General features: G+C 37.8%; 1 protein-coding gene across 1 annotated transcript in view; it reads left to right on the forward strand.

The window, feature by feature from the left end:
* Nucleotides 1-8051: 8051 nt before the first annotated feature.
* The window catches only part of CFAP54 (cilia and flagella associated protein 54), a gene marked incomplete at both ends in the record, with an annotated part of 108625 nt that continues 97778 nt past the window's right edge, over nt 8052-18898 (forward strand). The window contains 3 exon segments of the mRNA XM_084305897.1: nt 8052-8212; nt 12993-13098; nt 17973-18119. Of these exon segments, the coding sequence (XP_084162023.1) occupies nt 8052-8212; nt 12993-13098; nt 17973-18119 (414 nt within the window).

Raw genomic sequence — 18898 nt, forward strand, 5'->3', positions numbered from 1 at the left:
GATGCACTCATAATCTCAGATCTACAAATTAGCTTGGATTATTATTCATGTCTGATAATAATAGTGATTATGTTTCTGATTACTAAATTTTAATTATATTTGTGCAAACTCAGATGGGTGTATAATGCTTGATTTCAATGAAGTTGTGCTTACATACTCTAAGCAATCATCCTGACAGTCTTTTCTAATGGGATTACACAGGTACAGCATAACAAAATTTGCTCCTGTAAAGATAATTTGTTAAGCAGTTTTATTGCTAACAACACAGAAGAAATAATAAAATCTAACTGACTTATTTTTGGTTCTACAAAGGTAAAAACTATGGTGTCTCTATATTTAATAGACATAACAGAGTATACACGGTAGATCCACTGAGTAAAAAATAGCCATTTGAATATATCCACCCCTAATAGGTGAAGAGCCATATGCCCGCTTGAAAGCATTTCAGCAAAATTTTCAACATTTGTTTCCAACATTACATCTACATTTTTGTAGCCAAGGTCTACACGATTTTTATTATTCCATCAATTAAACAAGTAAAAGCGCTGGTAGGAATTTCTATTTTTTCTCAGAGTGATGTGATGTAAACAGAAGGCAATAGTTTGATCTTTGAAACTGAAATTCTGAGGGAGAAAAGGGTAAAAAGGTAAAGATTACAATTTTATTTAGAGTACATTTTGCATAAAAATAAAAAATGTAAAGAACAGATTGACAGTATGCTGCCCAGACATGTATGTAGTTGTATAACATATATAATCATATCTATAAAATCTCAATACAAGTTGTTATACCAGATGAATGGTTTTATTGATATAAGAAATTTGTTGCATGGATTCAGGGTAATCTTTGGACAATGGGAAGGTCTCTTGTTCATTAAAAAATAGGTATTGTAATAAGAGTTGTTGGCTTGGCAGTTTTGGGTTTAACAGAATGGTAAAATTAGGATCTATTAGCTTTTTCTCTATAAACCTATAATAGGGATATCAGAAACAAAATGTCACGTATAAAGATCTCAGTGAGATGTCTGAGATATCTGAATCTGATTCAGAGATGACTAAAGGATTCTTCACTCACATAACTTTCCAAAAAACACGTTTTTTTTTCTTAAATAGTGATTCCTAACAGGCTATATATATATTACAGATTGTTTGCTGATACTATTTTCTTCATTTTTTACTTTGTTACAGTTTAACACTAGACAGAAGTGTATGTGAGGCACACAACTGAATCTTTATTGTATTATAAATAACCAAGACTTTTATTCCTTTGTTGGTTTTGTTACTTTATACAGGTATGTTACCTTTTACTGCTTCCCTTTTGTTCTTCTCAAAAGAAAGTTCACAGCCTAAAGTGTCGGAAGAGTCCCACTCGACCCTGACATAATACTCCATCCTAGTTCTCTCTGTATTAGAGAGGAGTTCAAATGTCTGGCTAATAAACTTCACCTAGTCTGCCTATTAAGAGGGGTATGTTTACAATAGTGTGGAGGGCCCTTCTGTCTGAGGAAGAAGGATTAAATTATCTCATTCTGTTTAAAAATGCAGCATTTTCAAGTGCTATACAATTATGAAATATATTTTTTCTTCAGATAAACCTTCTAGTAAAAAGACAATATGAATAAAAGACAATATGAAAAAATTCAAAACATACAAAAATATAATTCTAGGTGTTAAATAAAAATAGAAATAAAAATGCATAGCAAATAAATAAATAAAATAAAGTGGCTCAGAAACAGATATAAATTCATATTGTAATGTGACAAGAAATGGCCAAAACTGAAATGCACTAATGTAAAAATATGTGAGCTCATCAACAAGTTATTTTATCTCTCTCTCTTTGTTTGTTGCCAATAGTTAATATATAAAAGTATCTGTTATTTCAAAACTCTTGCAGTTGAAAGCAGAAATTGCTTGCCATACAGATTATGAAGTGCAGGACCAAACACTAAGAAGAGGGTATTTTTAATTTAATTAAGGCACTCCATTCCCATTAAGCATTTGCATTCCTTTTGAAAGCAACACTGAAAATAATGGTCTGCTTTTTAAAGTGTTAAGGATAAAGGCCAAAGGAAGTTTAACCATATTAGCAATAATAGGTCTACTTCTGCTGTCCAGCCAATTTCTACAAGCTTATCTATCAGTGGAAATCAATGGTTAATCACCAAAAGAAGTCAGAATTCCTGCAGGAAACACCTGTACATCTACCCGCTGTTGTTAGCAGCAGATTGCAAGCCTGGGATTTTAAGCTTCCTTGTATCAACTATTTAGTTTTCTTTATTGCCATCATACTTTTGGGTATTGTAGCTTTTCCTGCAGATTAAATCCTACTATGGATTTAATGATACAGTATCTGCTATAGATCCAGTATCTTCTATAGAGATAATGATAAACATATAATCCTCTTCCTGGACAGTTTTTATTTCATAGAATGTAATCAGGCAACAGCAACACTTGCTCTAAAAAGAAATTATTGTAAATTGTACTTACACTGAAATAAAGCCAACATGCGCCCGCTCCACTGTTCTAGAAACTAGCCAAACATCCTTCCCGCATGTATGTAGAAGGAAAAACAATTACTTTTTCTTAAACATTAATTTTGTAAAATTCTAAAGTAATCAGATGAAGGCTTACAATGACATATATTGTGTGTATCATTGGTCATAATGGTATATTTTATTAAGAGTAATATAGACCAAGATAATACAATAACAAATACCAAAAGCTCAGAATGATATATATTATTAGAAATAATGACCTAGAAAATAAAATTACGTAGAATAATAAATAAGAATTATTGAAAAATATGAAATGTCCAAACAATTATGGGAAGATACGGATATTTTTTCTACTTCCATAAAGAAGCAAGGCTTATTAACAAAAACAAACAAACAAACAAAACAAAGCAATATAAATCAAAACAAAACAAAACAGAACAAAACTACTCTTCCACATTGCATAATTTTCTTCTGCTGACTTCCAAGCTGCTAAATCTCCTAGTCCAAGGTCAGGCTATCACCCAAAACAACTTCTGTCAGCTGCTTGAATAAACCTCGATCAGCAGATACTTTGACCTTGGAGTGAAATATTCTGGCAAGTGAGTAAGAGACTAATATGAATGGAAAATAGAAGTAATTATGCCAAAAAGCTTCAAAATTCATACTATAATGCAATAAGAAATGGGCAAACCTGAAATGCATTGATCTAAAAATATGGGAGGTCATCACCAGGTTATTTTAGCTCTCTCTTTGTTTGTTGCCAATGGTTAATTCTTAGAAGAGTCTATTTTGATCCTGTGAGTACTCCCTGACCAAACACACAACAGAGAAAATGTTATGATAAGGATGCATTTGGCTATTCAGGAGTTATATATACAAACAATGTTATTTTCCTGTGATGATTTCTGTATACAGCATGTGTAGCAGCTCAGAATTATAACAACAAACATGCATCGGGAGAACATGAACAAAAATGCACTGTCACATTTGGCTTCACAAGACATTTGGGAAAGGTTTCAGGACTGATTTGTTTATTGGAGAAAACTATACTTCCTCTCATTTAAAGTTTGTCTTGAAAATCTTCATGAAGTGAAGAAAAGGCATGATGGTTTAAACAAAACATGTCACTGCCTTTTTCCCAAATTCAAATCTTAACTATTAGATGCCTAGCAATCAGCTTAAGCTGAATGCAGTTAAAAAAAGAATCCATTTCCCTCTTCTATCTTTTCTCTTTCTTTACTCATAAGCCATAGAAAAGTATAGACACCTTGCCTATCTCTCTGCTCACTAAAATAGATGTCATCTTTCCTGTGGGCCTCTCTCTAGGTTTTTATGCATACAGCTAAGTGTTTTACATTTTAGTGTGTTTTTAAGATGCAGCTTTCATGCACATCACTGAAGATCTTGCTCATACGTTTAACTTTTCATGCTGGCAAAGGACATACAGGGCTTTTGTACAAGGCTTCTTTACTATCACTTCAGACCACCACTAAGTTTAGTTTCTTTATTAGAGAAACCCCTACAGCTTCCCGAGACTTGAGACGACCTTTGAGTGAGAGAAGTTTGTCTCCATGGTCTGTCCAGGGAGCCAAAATTAATTAATCCCCAAAACAAATATTTGCAGACCCCTCAAAATCTTTCCAAAATAAGCTCTATCAATTGATATCTACCTCAGTAGAATGTATTTGTAAACTGGAATAAAACAAATCATAATTAAATATAGAAAACATTGGAAATTTTAGACAAACTATCTCATTGAAGCAATAGCTGCATATTTCAGAAAGTCCCTAACAGACATTTTTGTGTCCAACTGCTGTCTTAGGTACTTAAATCCGTAAAGCAGATCTGAGAATCTGCTGTGTTTCAACTTAAACCTCTTAAAAACTCAGGCAGCTGTACGACAACCCTGCTGCATCTGCCTCCCCAAAGACCGGTTAACCCACTCAGTGCATAGCAATATAGCCTGAGTGGGCTGAGTTAAATCTCATAGATTGTTCACACAAATATTATGCATTCCTACATTTTCTTTAGAAAAAAAAAAAAAAAAAGTGGAACAAGATCACTTCTCCCATATAACACATTTCCTGGAAATCAACTGAAACTCATCTGCATGCCTAAGAATATTTCCCTAAAGATACAAAAAAAAAAAATAAAAATTAAAAGAAGGTTTTGTTAGCATTCACACTCACACTAAAAAGAAATTAAAAAAAACCAACAACACACTTCTGTATCATAACCTTGATAAACTTTATCTTCAGAATTCAGCACTAAAACCTTTCATATGATACAACTGAAACATAGTGAGAACTCTCACCACAAACACGAATGCAGCCTTACAAGATCCTGGCAATTGCACAGTTCTCAGTAGCTGCCATCCTTCCTTCTGCTGATCATTCCTCTTACATTGACGTGCCAGCTCAGAAAGGAGGCCAGCGCTGCTTTTCAAGTAAAAACTGAGTGTTTTCCTTCTCTGAGTGTTCACTTGCATTAAAACTGTCTCAGATCTGCTCTCAGAGTGTCTGAAAAGACCATCAATTGTTTGTTTGTCAAGATTCACAAGCTTCAGCCACTTTGCTAATGTATGTTCTAGAGTACAGACACCATATCACTGTTTAACAAATTTTGTATACTACTCAGTGACACAAACAGCACTGATACACTTCAAAATATATGTTCAGAGTTATTTTAAAGTCCCATGCCTTCGTTACCCTATCAGCCTGAAGACGCTAAAGCAATGGCCCAGAATCACCTCAGCTCAGACTTTTTTTTTTTTTTTTTTTTTTTTTTTCCACCTAGAAGCATCAAGAAAGATACATAAATTTAGACGTTTGATCTCTGGAGACTGTCAAGTTACCCTGCTGAAGTCTGGTTAATACAGTGTTCACCATTGTCTCTGTCTCTTCATATCAAACAGAAGAATTGCTAGGCACCCTAATTCAAGGGACGCATTCACTACAAGCATCCTAGGAATGGATCTGAACGTGCACCTCTGAATTATTGATAGGGAACAAACTTTGATTATTGTACTAAATAGGGCTCCACAGACGTTACCTCAGCCCCTGCACCCTGAAACCACTGGACACTCTTCCTGTCTGACTTTATTGTGGTCACACAGTGCTTTCCCCCTTTTGTTTGCTCTTGATAACTTCACTGTAGTTCACACAAGTGGAAGTGACACAAGAGAAGTAAGCCGGGAGCCTGATGAGCTAGCAACAGTTTTTCCTCTTTCAGACTCAAGCATACTCTTGGTCCTACAGCCATGAGAGCAGACATTTCTGATACAGACTTTTACTAAGTTAATTCTTTGTGGGCCATTCAATGGCAGATTGCTCATAACTGGCCTTGTAATGTTAAATCATAGGTCGCTATGACTTCTCTGCTTGAGGCAATGTATTTACCTAAATTCTTCTTGTTGGGATCCTGTCTGTGCCAATACTCCATACAAGACCATAGTCTTGTCTAGTTTCTCTCTGGTTTTACCTTAATTCAGATTACAATCTAAATGTTCACCTATCAGTGACAACAAAATCATTGGTCTTTCAGTTAACCAGTAAATTTTTTTTCTTTTTCTTTTTAGGCCATAAGGACATATATAGTTCAAAAAACTGCTATAAACTCTCCAAGTCATACAGGTACTGATATGCATATTCCATTTATTTGAGGAAATTCTCCTATCATGGTTTCAATTTCAATAGCCATTACCTTCTTACCGTTTTGCATACACCAAGGTTTTCTCTGTAAACACCAGATTATGTACACTGAAGGCTTCTGAATAACAGATAAGCTTTCTGAAGTTAAAAAGCTCTATTCATTTAACTATAAGCCCTTTTGACTTTTGGACCCACTCAAGTGTAAATCTGAGTCTTCTCCAACACAATAAAATAGGAATCAATATTGCAAGCATCCAAAGTTGAAATAACATACATGCTATGATGTTTGCTGCAGTGTGGTACCTTGCTATGGCTCTGCAGGGGATTATGCCCCTGATACTGAGTGTCTGAAGTGTTCTCCCTGCACTAAACCTCCAACTAGAAGAGAGTGTAGTCAGACCCTGCTGAGCTCTGACGCAGAAATTTTAGACTGAACATTCTTTGCGAGCTGGCTGGTCAGCTACGCCCTGGTTAACTTCCCAGTGGTTAAAACTTTATCTTTACTTAGCTCTCTAATCTTCCCCTTTGGGAAATGACTATACTCCATTTGTCTTATTGTTTTCTTTGACTCAAATTGTTTCTATGGCTGCAAACACTAATTCTAACTGCTAATATTACATTCAGTCCACCATCTGCTAGCCAAATGTTAGAGATACACAAAGTTTTACTCAAGAGTCTCATTTAGTGCCTCTCCAGTAGTACCCCTTAAAGCGTCTAGGCACTGCTGCTTTATAAGGGCACATCTCGCATCAGCTGTGAATTCGCAGATCAGCCCTTTGGGATGTAGCACCATCTAGTGAGGCAAACTAGCTCAGCTCAGGGTCCCGAAACGGACAAAACCAGCAGCGCTTCCAGTGGCCCAGGCAGCCTCCCACCAGAAGCCAGGGTACAATAGTCATCTGGAATCCATCACAGGAAGTTCTTTGGTTAGTGTGGCAAAGCCCAGACAAAACCTTTACATGTAGCAGTAATTGCTCTCCAAGCCAACTTCTCCTATTTCAGTTTTCTTGTAAATTTTGTCCCTGTACCCAGTGATTTCTAAATCTCAGCATCAGCACCTTTGTGTCCGGTCTTTTCATGGCAGGCTTTGCTTTCTACTTATTCCACAGAAATCTGAGGAACCCTCTCCCTCATGCACAGCCATTGCCTTATGAATTACTTCACACACACGAACGGCCTCTAGTCCCTGCTGGAAACACCTTCCCCTACTCACACAGTACCTGTTGGATGACGGATGCACACAACTCCCAGCCGGTAACAATACCAAATCAGCCTGCAGAATGAGTCAGGTGCATTAGTCACGGAGTAATTTAAGATTGTGCACATCCCCCACAGTACCTAAATGGTTCCCTCATCATTTCGCTGGCCTGGCAAATGCAGTGTTTTCTGGTTTAGAGCTTAGTGATATGGTTTAGTGGAGGACTTGTTAGTGTTAGGTCAGAGGTTGGACTGGGTGATCTTGGAGGTCTTTTCCAACCTAGATGATTGGGATTCTTTGATTCTGTGGTTCCTACCGCTCAGCATCTTTCTGGTCGTTGCCTTACCATCAGCCACGAATTACCGGGATGCCAGTAACTCATGGCTGACATGCAGGTGGCAAGGTGCTGTGCAGGTGCCAACCGATCCATTTTGCTTAGCATCCCTCCCAAGCCCCTTTTCGTGATGCCCACAGACAACTTCAAAACACCTGGGTGCCATGCCCTCCTACAGCCTTGAAGGAGGGGCTCTGCTCGTTTCTGCTGGAAGTGGGGGGACACCCAGGGGGGCTCCTTGGGCTGCCAGAGCCCGGCCTCAGGCTCGGGGGGCTCCCTCCCGGGGGGCCCCGCCGCGGCCGCCATGTCCCGGGGCAGGCCCGCAGCCCGTGCCCGTTGCTTGGCGACGCCGCCGCGCCGCGGCCGGGCCGGAGGATGGCGGAGCCGCCGGCGGCTGCCTTCTACGGGGCCGTGGAGCCGGGCAACCCGGTGGTGGACAGCCTGGAGGCCGAGCTGCGGGACGTCCTGGGCTTCCTAAGGCGCCTGAGGGGTGCGGGGGAGGCCGAGCCGCAGCGCCACGACCTGCAGCGCCGCGGGTAGGGGCCGCCCCTGCCTGTGTTTCAGGCGAGGTTGGACGTGGTGCTTAGGGACATGGTTTAGTGGGTGACATTGGTGGTAGGGGGGTGGTTGGAGCAGATGGTCTTGGAGGGCTTTCCCAACCTTAATGACTCCATGATTCTAAATGAGACCCTCCCAAACCCCAACACCTCCTTTTTCTGCACCTCCTCCAAGTGAATACCGTAGGAAGAAAGCGCAGGGTGTTGTGGCTGCTGGCATTGCAGCGGTACCAGAGCTGCCTGAGCTCTTCAGCCGGAAAACCCTCCTGAAGGAGCAGCTGGCAGCCCACCAGGCTGTGCTGCTGGCTGCGAGGGTGGGCGCGGGTGGGCTGTGCCTGCCCCGAAAGATGTGCTCACAGCAGGGCCACGCGAGGATAGCGACACACGGCTCCCCTCGTGCATATGGCCGTGTCTACGTAGGTATATTTTTATACACGGCGATGCAGGCAGAACATATGGCAAGTATAATTGTGCATATTTGTTTGCTCACATACATGCCTATCTGTGGGTATGCAGAGCTCTACATTTTCTGATGCAGTTAATATAGAGCAACTAAAATCGGTGGATGATTCACAGTTCATGCATATGTCTTATGCAGACTGTGCATTTCTCATGTAGCTCTCCCTGCTGTATTTAGGTACATTATAACGTAAATGTTCAACTGCTTCTTTTAAGCTAAATAGTTGATTTTCTCCTGTTGTTATCTGAGCTGTGTTCTAGACTAAATTCACAGATCTTTAACATGAAAGTGAAAGTTTCCCGTTACCGTAGTTTCATTCAAAAAGAGCACAGCAGTTAGGCTACAGGGTGCTTAGCTTATCACTTACGTGCAGCTTCAGTCCTTACATATTTCACTTGGTACTTTCCTAGATGCAGTCTACAAATAGCCTTTCTCTAAAGGAGCTGGACATACTTTAGGTTGTACTCAGATTCTGCAGTCTATCATTTGTCTGCACTGGAGAGCTCTCCTTTTCTAAGTATTCTGGATTTCTAAATTGTTTATGTGGCACGTTCATCATTAGGTCTAGGCCTAGATCTGTCACTCAGGTATGGGTCTCCAGGCCTTTGCCTCTAGTATTTTAAATCTTGGTGTGTTGGCTTTTAGTATTGCTTCAGCAGCTGATTTCAGTGCTTTGGTATTTTTAAGCCCTTCGTTTATAGCTTCAGACTGTTTTTTGCTTTAGCTGATCTGTATTCTTACTTCAAAAGTATCCCCTGTAGGCCCCTCAGAGGAAGGAATGCCACTAAGCTGCTTCACACAACACCAATTCAGCAGAAAACTGCTGATAATGAACACATTCATTGTATCTTCTGGTTGAGAGCTGGGCATGCTGAAACCGATCCATTCGCAAATGTCATGTCAAGTAATCAGTTTCTGTGAACAGTGTCTCCAAGCAGTTCTTTACCTTCCCCTCTGGAATATTTTGACCTGATGAGGCTCTATCTTTTTAGAACTGGTATTTTGTAGATGTTACCCATGTCCATGCTGGCTCGCTTGGCATGAGAACATTTTCCCATCTAAAGAATTCTGCAGCTCACAAGGAGAAGAGAGCTAACACTACCTGGGTCTTGATCCCAGCAGTTGGTGATAGTAGTGAGTGACCCATGCCAGAGCTCCAAGGCATGGAGAACATTGCATAACACTAAGCTCCCCATGGCTCTGCATCCTCTGACATTTTTTGTATGCGTAGGGACATTATGGAAGTAGAAAACTAGAATTCTGCTTATTAGCACACACACTGAGGTAGCTAGCACAGTCACGGGTATTTGTTCGTGCTTGAAATTTCCATGTTGTTTTTCCCTTGCTTTCTCATTGTTTGATAACTCAAAATTGCTGGTTGCAGAACTAGCCTTAGTCTAGTTGCTTTTAAGAATTTCTGAAGGTAATGGCTATTGCAGATGGTTTCCTAAATGCTCTAAAGAATTCTTGCCTTGTCATTTGTCAAGCTACTTTTTCTGGCATGATTTTGGTTGATGATTAAAGTGCTCTTGTTATTACAGAAGCAAGAAAATGAGCTTCCACATGGTACATATGTACACTTTAGAAGACTGTCGGCTTCATTCTTCCAATGCTGTCAGCCTTTGATGTCGATAAGTCAATAGTAAGGCCGTAATTTAGGCACTTATAATGTTCTAATGTAAGTAACAAAAAATACCGATTACATGCCCTGTGCTGGAGTTATGAATCTTTTCCAGCAGAAGAAGTAGCAATCAAAAATGTTTTTCCCTCAACTAAATGATAAGTTGTTTTAACCCATTTCTTTGGGCAATGGGAACATCAAGGAATTACCACAAACTATTGATTTTATTTCATGTTGTGTGGTTTAGCCACCCTCATTCAATAAGACATCTTCTGATCAGTATCAGAAAATCCTGTACTAATTGTAGCAAAGACTTGTGACACAGAAATACAGCTGCATGGTCCTTACCCTATGCAAAATATTAAGGATTGACCTTTCAGGAAAATATTTTTTTTTTTATCCATAGAATGGTTGGAAATGAAGAAGCTTCACCTCTGAGGTCCAGAAGCCCAGTATTTTTCTGAGAATTCACTTGCTTAACTTGTTATTCTGGTGTCCTACAGCCTACATGTATATAAAGGAAAGGCATATTAGCTGTTTGGGAAGTGTCTCACTCTTCTTTGTCTGTGTCAAAGGAACATTCCTGTATCATGCACTCATTTGTACTTAGTCATGGCATTGTAGCAGATATATTTCACCTGAATGTCCCCATTGAAGTTGGCAGTCTAGTCAGATTTGTCACTAGTTTATTGCTGCAGCTAAGGATCTCACTTCTTAATAGAGTATTAAAAACAAAAAGTGAGGATGGCCTTCGCTGGGGGTTTTCCGGCTGATCATCCTGAAGAAATTTGCTAGTCTTACCTCTCAGACCTCTTCCCACAGTCGTTCTTACTATCAGTTACTTTACAGCCTGATAATTAGCTTTTTTCTTCTTCCTCAAGTAGTATATATCAAACCTTTAGGACTTTGGAAGTCTTTTCCTAAGTTTCTTGCCATGATAGTCCAAAGGGACTCCACTTGGATGCCCAACTGATTCCTTCCTTTGGAGCCTCTTTGCAGATTTACCCCTGCTGGCCAGACTGGTAGTCTTCTGTTGGTGTAAGAGGTCAGTAGCCACCCAGCAATTAATTGCTTACAGATGGACCAGGAAGAACGCATTCTCCACCTAGAAGGTGCTCTTTATTAGACTGAGCTATGGTTTTCTTCAAAGACGTAATGTGGGAGAAGATTGTATTCAGGTCGTTGTTTTTGGCCTGGTTTGTGCTGTTACTGCATTTTTCTTTTAAGATACACTTCTAGAATGTCCCATTTCTTTCTTTGCTGTTTACTTCCAAGAACCGAAAATTGTGCCGAGGTGATACTTTTAGGGGAAAAAAAAAAGACTATGAGTGTTGTCATTCTTTGGTGTAGAGATCATTTTGACAAGTTGCTCATACAGCCATCTGTTTCACCTTGAAATGTGAAGGTGGCTTGTAGCTTTCTGTGTGGGAAAACTGATGATTCTTATTGTGCTTTTTTTACTGGAAGTCATAAGCTACAATGAAGAACTGTCTGGGAGACTGTAAAAAAGGATTCAAAATTCCTTAATGTCAGAAAACAGCTGAAGAAAGTGTCTTGCATTCTAGTCTACCATCTTAGGAGATCTACCATCTTTTTGCTATCTCAGGAGAGTGAAAAGATCCTGATATCTCACACCAGAAACCACACAGTTTAGACATGAGAAGCCAGCTAGAAGGTTATCTTCCAACATGAATTCCCTTCTCTTTAGTTATTTCCCTTCCTTATAAATTGCTACCTATGAATAATGTAGATGCTGTGGTTTCACAAGGCACTCTTTGCTGAGGTTTTAGTAGAAGTGATTTGTTAAGAGAATAAATGTAAGAGATGCCTGGTGCTGTTAAGACTGTCAATACTGTTAGTTCTGTAATAGGATTCTTTTCAGAAAAATCCCTGTTCTTATTAGCAGTCTGCCTGATCAATTAATGTTTTCCAGCTTGAATATAGATTTCTTAAAAAAGTCTAAGGTGGCAGCTATTGCCATAAAATCTTTTTTTTTTTCCTTTTTTTTTTTTTTTTTCCTTTTTAGAAACATGTCATTTGCTTGCTCTCTCTGAGTCCCACCCTTTACAATTTAAAGTTCCCAAACATTTCATGCTAGAGGCTTTCTAATGACTTCCTTCTTTTTGTGATTCCTGGTACAGTTCTACAGTTTATTTCATGGCTACTAGGTCCTAAGTTTACTGCTACCAGACAACCATTATTATTTGGGGATCTTTTTTTTTTTTTTTTTTTTTTTTCCCTACTCATAGTTCTTGTATTTTCTGGTCCAATAATTGGTCTGAGTTGTAATCCATTGAGTTTCCTTAAAATACCAAATAGTTTCTACAGAGCCTCTCAGATACAATCTGAAAAGTGGGACAGATTTGACAGTTATGACCGTGTTTGAACAATGCAAAGGGACTTGTATTAAGACATTTTATTAAGTATTTACATACAAAACAATTCATCCTTTTTAAAAAATCTGTGTGATAAAAACTGTTGACAGAAATGAAACCCAGAAATGTCCTTGGCTGCTTGTTAAATCCAGTTTTAATGATCACTTGTTTTGAAGTGTGTAGAGGTTCAAATACATTTGGAAGAAAGGTGTTTTCACAATTTGAAGTTTTCTTGATTTGTTTACTTGTTATGATGAGTCTACTGCCAGTCTAATCTGGAATGTTTTTCTCCTGTATTTTTAGTGCAAATACTTTGTTTAATATTTGGAACAAATATAAGCCTCGACTGCCAGACTGGTATTACAATGACAAACTTCTGAAAGTTGGTGATTCCCTTGTTCAGATCAAAGTAAGTCATATCAAAACAGAAAAGTCTCAATCACAGTCTTTTTTATTTCATTATGCTTCTATGCTACTTTAATTTTTAATGATATTTTATAGGAAGCTGTTTAGAAAGTAGCAAAAACTTTTACAAAATAATCCCATTGAGAGTTGGTGGTTTGTATCTTTCATTTATTATTGTAAAATTGCCATTTTGGGGATATATTTGCTATATCTACATTTTCTATGCAACTGTTGCCTCTTTAAAGTTGAACACTGCAAAATCTTTATTCAGTATTTGTAGTGGTGGTTTGCTCCACAGAGATGTCAACTCAGTGCTCAGTAAACTAAAAGTGAAAGTAAAGAATTGTTAGGAGGGGAACAGAGAACAGAAAACAGACACCAATTATAACAGCTGCATGTATGGATGGTGCTCTTGCATCTTGAATTCCATGTGCACTTCTGCACTTCTGTTCTCCTTAGAAAGGATAAATTGCAACAAGGCAAGAATCTGGAGAGAATAATGAGGATGACAAAAAGCATGAAACAGCTTCCACACAAAAAACAAAAGTAGGCTATGACTATACAGTTAGGAGCAGAGATCACTGAGCAGAGTGTAATGCAGGTCTGTGAAATCATGAGCGAAAGAAGAGGCTGAACAGGGACTGATCGTGTACACTTCCACTTCTAATATAACACCATCAAATGAAGCTGGTAGGTGGCAAGCTTGGACAAGAGCAGACTGGATCTTCACAGAATGTGTACTAAAGCTGTGGAATTTCTTGCCACAGGATGGTATGAATGCTGAAAGTTTGGGCACCTTCTTTCCTTGGGTACCTTCTTTCTTTGGGTACCAAGGAAACATGACAAGTTTACAGTGTGAGCTGTAGATTGTTGAAGACGTTGAGAATATTCAGGGAGTGTTTTATGACATGGTAACTCTTATCTAGTCATCTGTTACTGGCTGCAGTTGGAGCTGGGGTAGCTATTGACTCAGTAGGGCTATTATTATGTTATGTTCTTACATAATGTTTGTCCTTTGTGTCTGCTGAGAAAAAAACACCTTCAAAGGCGTGCTGCTCATTACCTCAGTGATACTTGTGTCGAAGATCATGCCATAAAGTCTGGGTCTTCCAAGGGCAGTTACAAAGCAAGGCTGAGAAGCAGCTCAAAGTACAGTTGAAAGTTATCTGCAAGTCATTCTTTTGGGTCTGAGGAATGGTGTGTGGTTCTGAGTGATACAGTTGTGGAGCAGAAATGCTAAGGGACTACACAATCATGGGTTGATTTGTTATAACGTTTCAGTTCTTGAAAAGCTGCTTGAGAGAATATGCTTAAAGTTTGATGAGAATTAGCACACATGTAATTTAGAGAAAGGTGCAGCTCCTAAATACATGCCATCTGTTTAGTGTGATTTTGTGTTTGTAATGATCCATCATCATCCTACTTTTTCCTAGGAACATACTGGAAGACTCTTATTTGATCAATAATACATTTCTAGGTTATAACTCCAGCTATCTAGTGTGTCTGTTAAGAGACAATCAAATAAATATTTTAATTGTGTGCTTTCCACCTACTTTAGATACAGGATTTTGATAGTATTATTCTTTTTAAAATTTGATTGTAAAAGAAAAAATGTATTTATAGCTGAAAAGTTAGTGAAAGTATATAATTTATTTGTAACACTGTTCCAAGAAGAGCTTTGGAAAGTGTCTGTAACTTCTTCATTTTCGAATATAATGGGAATAAAAAACTAGATTAAACCAAATGGTTGTTGTTGCTATTATTATTATTATTATTTAGAATGGGGTATTAAATTTTACTAAAGTGAAAGCATGATTTCATCTGCTTTATTTTTGGTGTTAAGCTTACTATTATTATATGTCATCTTGATATATTCAAGTCTTTGTATTGTTTCATTTTACAGAGATAAGCATCTGAGATTGTGTCTTGCTAAAAACTTGACCTCATTGCATAAATAAGACCATTTTTGAGGTTCCTAAATAGTTCTTTTAAACTCTTTTATATGTCATTTGGAACTATTATGACAATATTGAGGAAAAAATATATTTGGATTTATATTCTGTTGAAGAAATTTCATATTCTTGTTCTGTCCCCACCAGCAAAAGAAAAACATATAACTGACATTGTGTTTAAACTGAAAACAGTTTTTAAGAACACTCTATTGACTTTTCCATTAGGAAAGCAGTTAAATGCCTATTGTCACTTAAAAAAAAAATATTATTGTTATTCTCTGCAGCATATGACACTGTTAGATTCCTCCTTTTCACCTAGAAAAGTAGCAGGCATAATTGGAAGTGTATCAAGATAGTTTGAGGACCTGTCTTTTGGAGGAATACATCCAGTGAAACTGTTACACTATTATACCCTTTGCTTATGGAACCTAGCAATAATAAATGCTGTTTATGCTATTTGTGGAAAGCATTTATAAGTAGCTAGTAGTTGAGCTTTTCCACAGACCTGGAGACAAGTATGAGGGTCATGCAAATGTTGCAAAGTCTTCTATATCCTTCACTGCATCTGCCCTAAAAAATTCCACAGAAGTGGCCTGCCTCCTGCATAAAGAACAGCAAGCTGAAGCTGAACTTCAGCAACACGCAACACTCACTGGTAGGTTGAAGGCATATAGAAGAGTTTGTAACTGTGGTGCCTATTGTAACTGAAGGTACAGGTTCATGGTATAGGTTTGGGAATATTCACAGAAATTCTTAAGAAAGGTCTTGAAGAACTAACTGCATTTGTTAATAGCTCCTTCATTGCCTAGGCAATTCCATTCAGGTTTTGCTCGTATTCATATTTCCCTTAAGTTTTCACAGCTGCTGGGCCTAGGAATTACTCTGAATATTACACAAAGCTTTTAGTGCTCGGAAGTGCTGCTCTCACAGTTTACTCAGTAGGAAGTTATTTCAAATAAATCAAACCCTGCCCTCTATACATTGGCTTCCCATGGCATGACTCAAGTGTGGTAATTTGGCCCTTATATTCAAGGAGCTTCCAGACCTGGCCCAATATTGCCTAAAAATAATCTAGGAGTCTGAGAATTCACAGCTGACAACCTCTGTTGTAATATGGTTTTCTACAGTAAAGTTACCGATGCTGTAGAAAAAGTTTTCTTGCTGGCTAGCCTAAAATTTTGAAGTGAGCTGTCCTTGGAACTCCCATTTTTAAGTGCATTTCTTTGACTTTACAGATGTAGTTTTCATTGTATTCATATTTTTTCTCTGGAGAAAAGAGGAAAAAACGTGATAGATGTTAGTTACAAATTTAAATGCATTACAGGAAAGATGAATGTGGTGTAACAGCAAGTCCTGTGATAGGCAGGGTGGAGCCTCTTGCATAAATGCAACATTCTTTTGGTCCCTTTTGAATCTTAGTTGGAAACTGCTGGTGATTATTTTAAATTGCAATCCCCCTGTATGTTACGTAATACTTAATGCTGCAGAGTCTTTTAAAATGCATTACCGGTGATTAAGCACCAGCTTAACTTTCTGTCCTCCCGCTATTTATTTTCATGTAATCTCACTTTAAATTTCTTTCCATTATACATCTGCTATGTATCTCTTAGGACACACCTAAGTTCATTATGTCATAGATCTTGAAATTGGTTAGCCCGTCATCATACTAATCAGTACTGACTCATTTCTTTTTCCTCTCTGTCTCTATCTGTCTCTTATCTCTTATATACTGTAAGCTGTTTGGGAGAGGAATCACCTTTTGTTTTTATATTAGTACCCAGCTTAGTGGCATTCTGAACTGTGGTTTAGGATTCTAAGAGTTATCACAGGCTGACTCTATGCATTAACTTACACAGGTGACCAACTGCCCATACCTGTCCGCAGAAAGTAAAAGTTTCTGGCTATGGCAGCTCCCTTCACACAGCAAAAGAGATAGTAGGGTCATGTCAGTAAGATTCCTCAGATTATTAAAAGTTTGGGGTAAGTGATACTGTGGTGGTAGGAATTTAAACTGAAAAGAGTGGGTCCAAGGAAATGTGTTTGCATTTTCTGTGATTAAACATCAAAGGATCATTTTTTACAAGTAGAAATTAGTTATTATCATTTTTTTTTCCCCCCAGAATTTATCATGGCTGGAGTGTGTGTGGTCTAGTGTTAGTGAAGTTGGTAGAGAAAGCTCTAAATAATCTTTGCTGCAGGAAGTGGTGGAGGTGATTCAGTAAGTAAGTGGCACTTGGGCAGCTGAGTCAGAGCTGAGCCATAGTCTCAGTCTGATGTTAGAATGGACCAAAGTGCTGCTGGGGAGGTGCGTGCTAAATGACACATAAAGCTCAGCATCCTGTTTGCTATCAGATTTAAAGACCCAGTGGCGATTTCTAGTCTAGTAACACTGACTTGGCCTTAAGTAATTCCAGTTGTTGCTGATTTCATTCTTTTTTTCTTGATCTTACTCAAAGTGTTTGAGTTAAGACACTCTTCCTTTCTGCATTGACATCAGGGAAATGGGGAAGTGATGATGTCTGTATATTGTTTATAAAATTCTGCTTAATAAAATACCTTTCTCAGAAGTGCAGTACCATTATCATTACTGCTGAAACCCTTCAGAATATTCCAGGAGCCCTTTGATTTTATTACGTTACCCCAAGATCAGACTTTACACTTGTTCTCTGATATGTCATACTTGTGATTTAGGAGTTTGTTTACTTTAATCATAAGTTCTTCTTTTAAGTACTTTAACCTTCGTTTGCTGAGAGATTTGACATTTGAAATAATATTGCTCAATGTTTATATGAAACTTCAGTGTTTTACTTCCAGCTGCTCTCTCACATTGATACTTTTTACATGAATATGATAACGTATAACACATGTTATAGAAATAGAAATGTAATATACAAAATGTAAAAGTAACTTATTCTTTGTTTTTCAGGAATATAAGCTGGCACTTCGACAGTGCTATGGAAGATACCTTCAGCAGTTCAGTTCTGTAAACCCTGATGATATCACAGATGACGTGCATAAATTTAAATCCACCTTTTTTCCAAATGGTTTCAGAGACAAAAATGCGGCATTTACGGTAGGGTTATTTTATTTTATTTTTTTCCGTTGAATACATTTGCAGTTTCAAAATAAATAGTCTTCTTTACCATCCACAAATGTGATTAACATTGCTATATTAATTAAATATTAATATTAACTAAACTTTGATAGCTTGTCTATACAGATTACATGGAGATTTAACAGTCATATATATGGTATGAACATCCAGAGGGGTGTAGATTTCTAAGAGGATTTAAGTGCTTATGCTTTTGTGGACTTTGCCAACCCCTGTCAATGTTAGAAAGGTAGTTTTCTCAAATTGGTTATTCCATAACTGTCTACAGCAGTTTTTGCTCTGAAATAGTTGCTATTAACCTTTGTCAGCATCAGGGTGTGGACCAAAGTTGATAACTTTCCTGCAGTTGTTGAAATTTCTATATGGTCTGATTTAAGAACTGGACAGTGTGCAAGAGAATTAAAACATTGCACTGTAGTGTTTATCATAAATGTGCAAAAATACTACATGCAAAAAAAAGCTCATGACATACCAGTTGAGAACATTGTATTGCTAGCATTAAGTTATTGATTTTATTTTATTTTATTTTATTTTATTTTATTTTATTTTATTTTATTTTATTTTATTTTATTTTATTTTATTTTATGTATTGATTTTATTTTATTTATTTGATATTATTATCAATATGTAAAAAAATGACAGAGTGGTGAATAGTTTTAAGTGATCTAAGCTCTGTGGGAGTTAAGTGACCTTAAAAGTGTGTTTGCATCCTTTTGTGTTAATTGATTATAGGGATAGGT

The sequence above is a fragment of the Netta rufina genome (genome assembly GCF_964035555.1).
Source record: "Netta rufina genome assembly, chromosome: 1".
Lineage (NCBI taxonomy): Eukaryota > Metazoa > Chordata > Aves > Anseriformes > Anatidae > Netta > Netta rufina.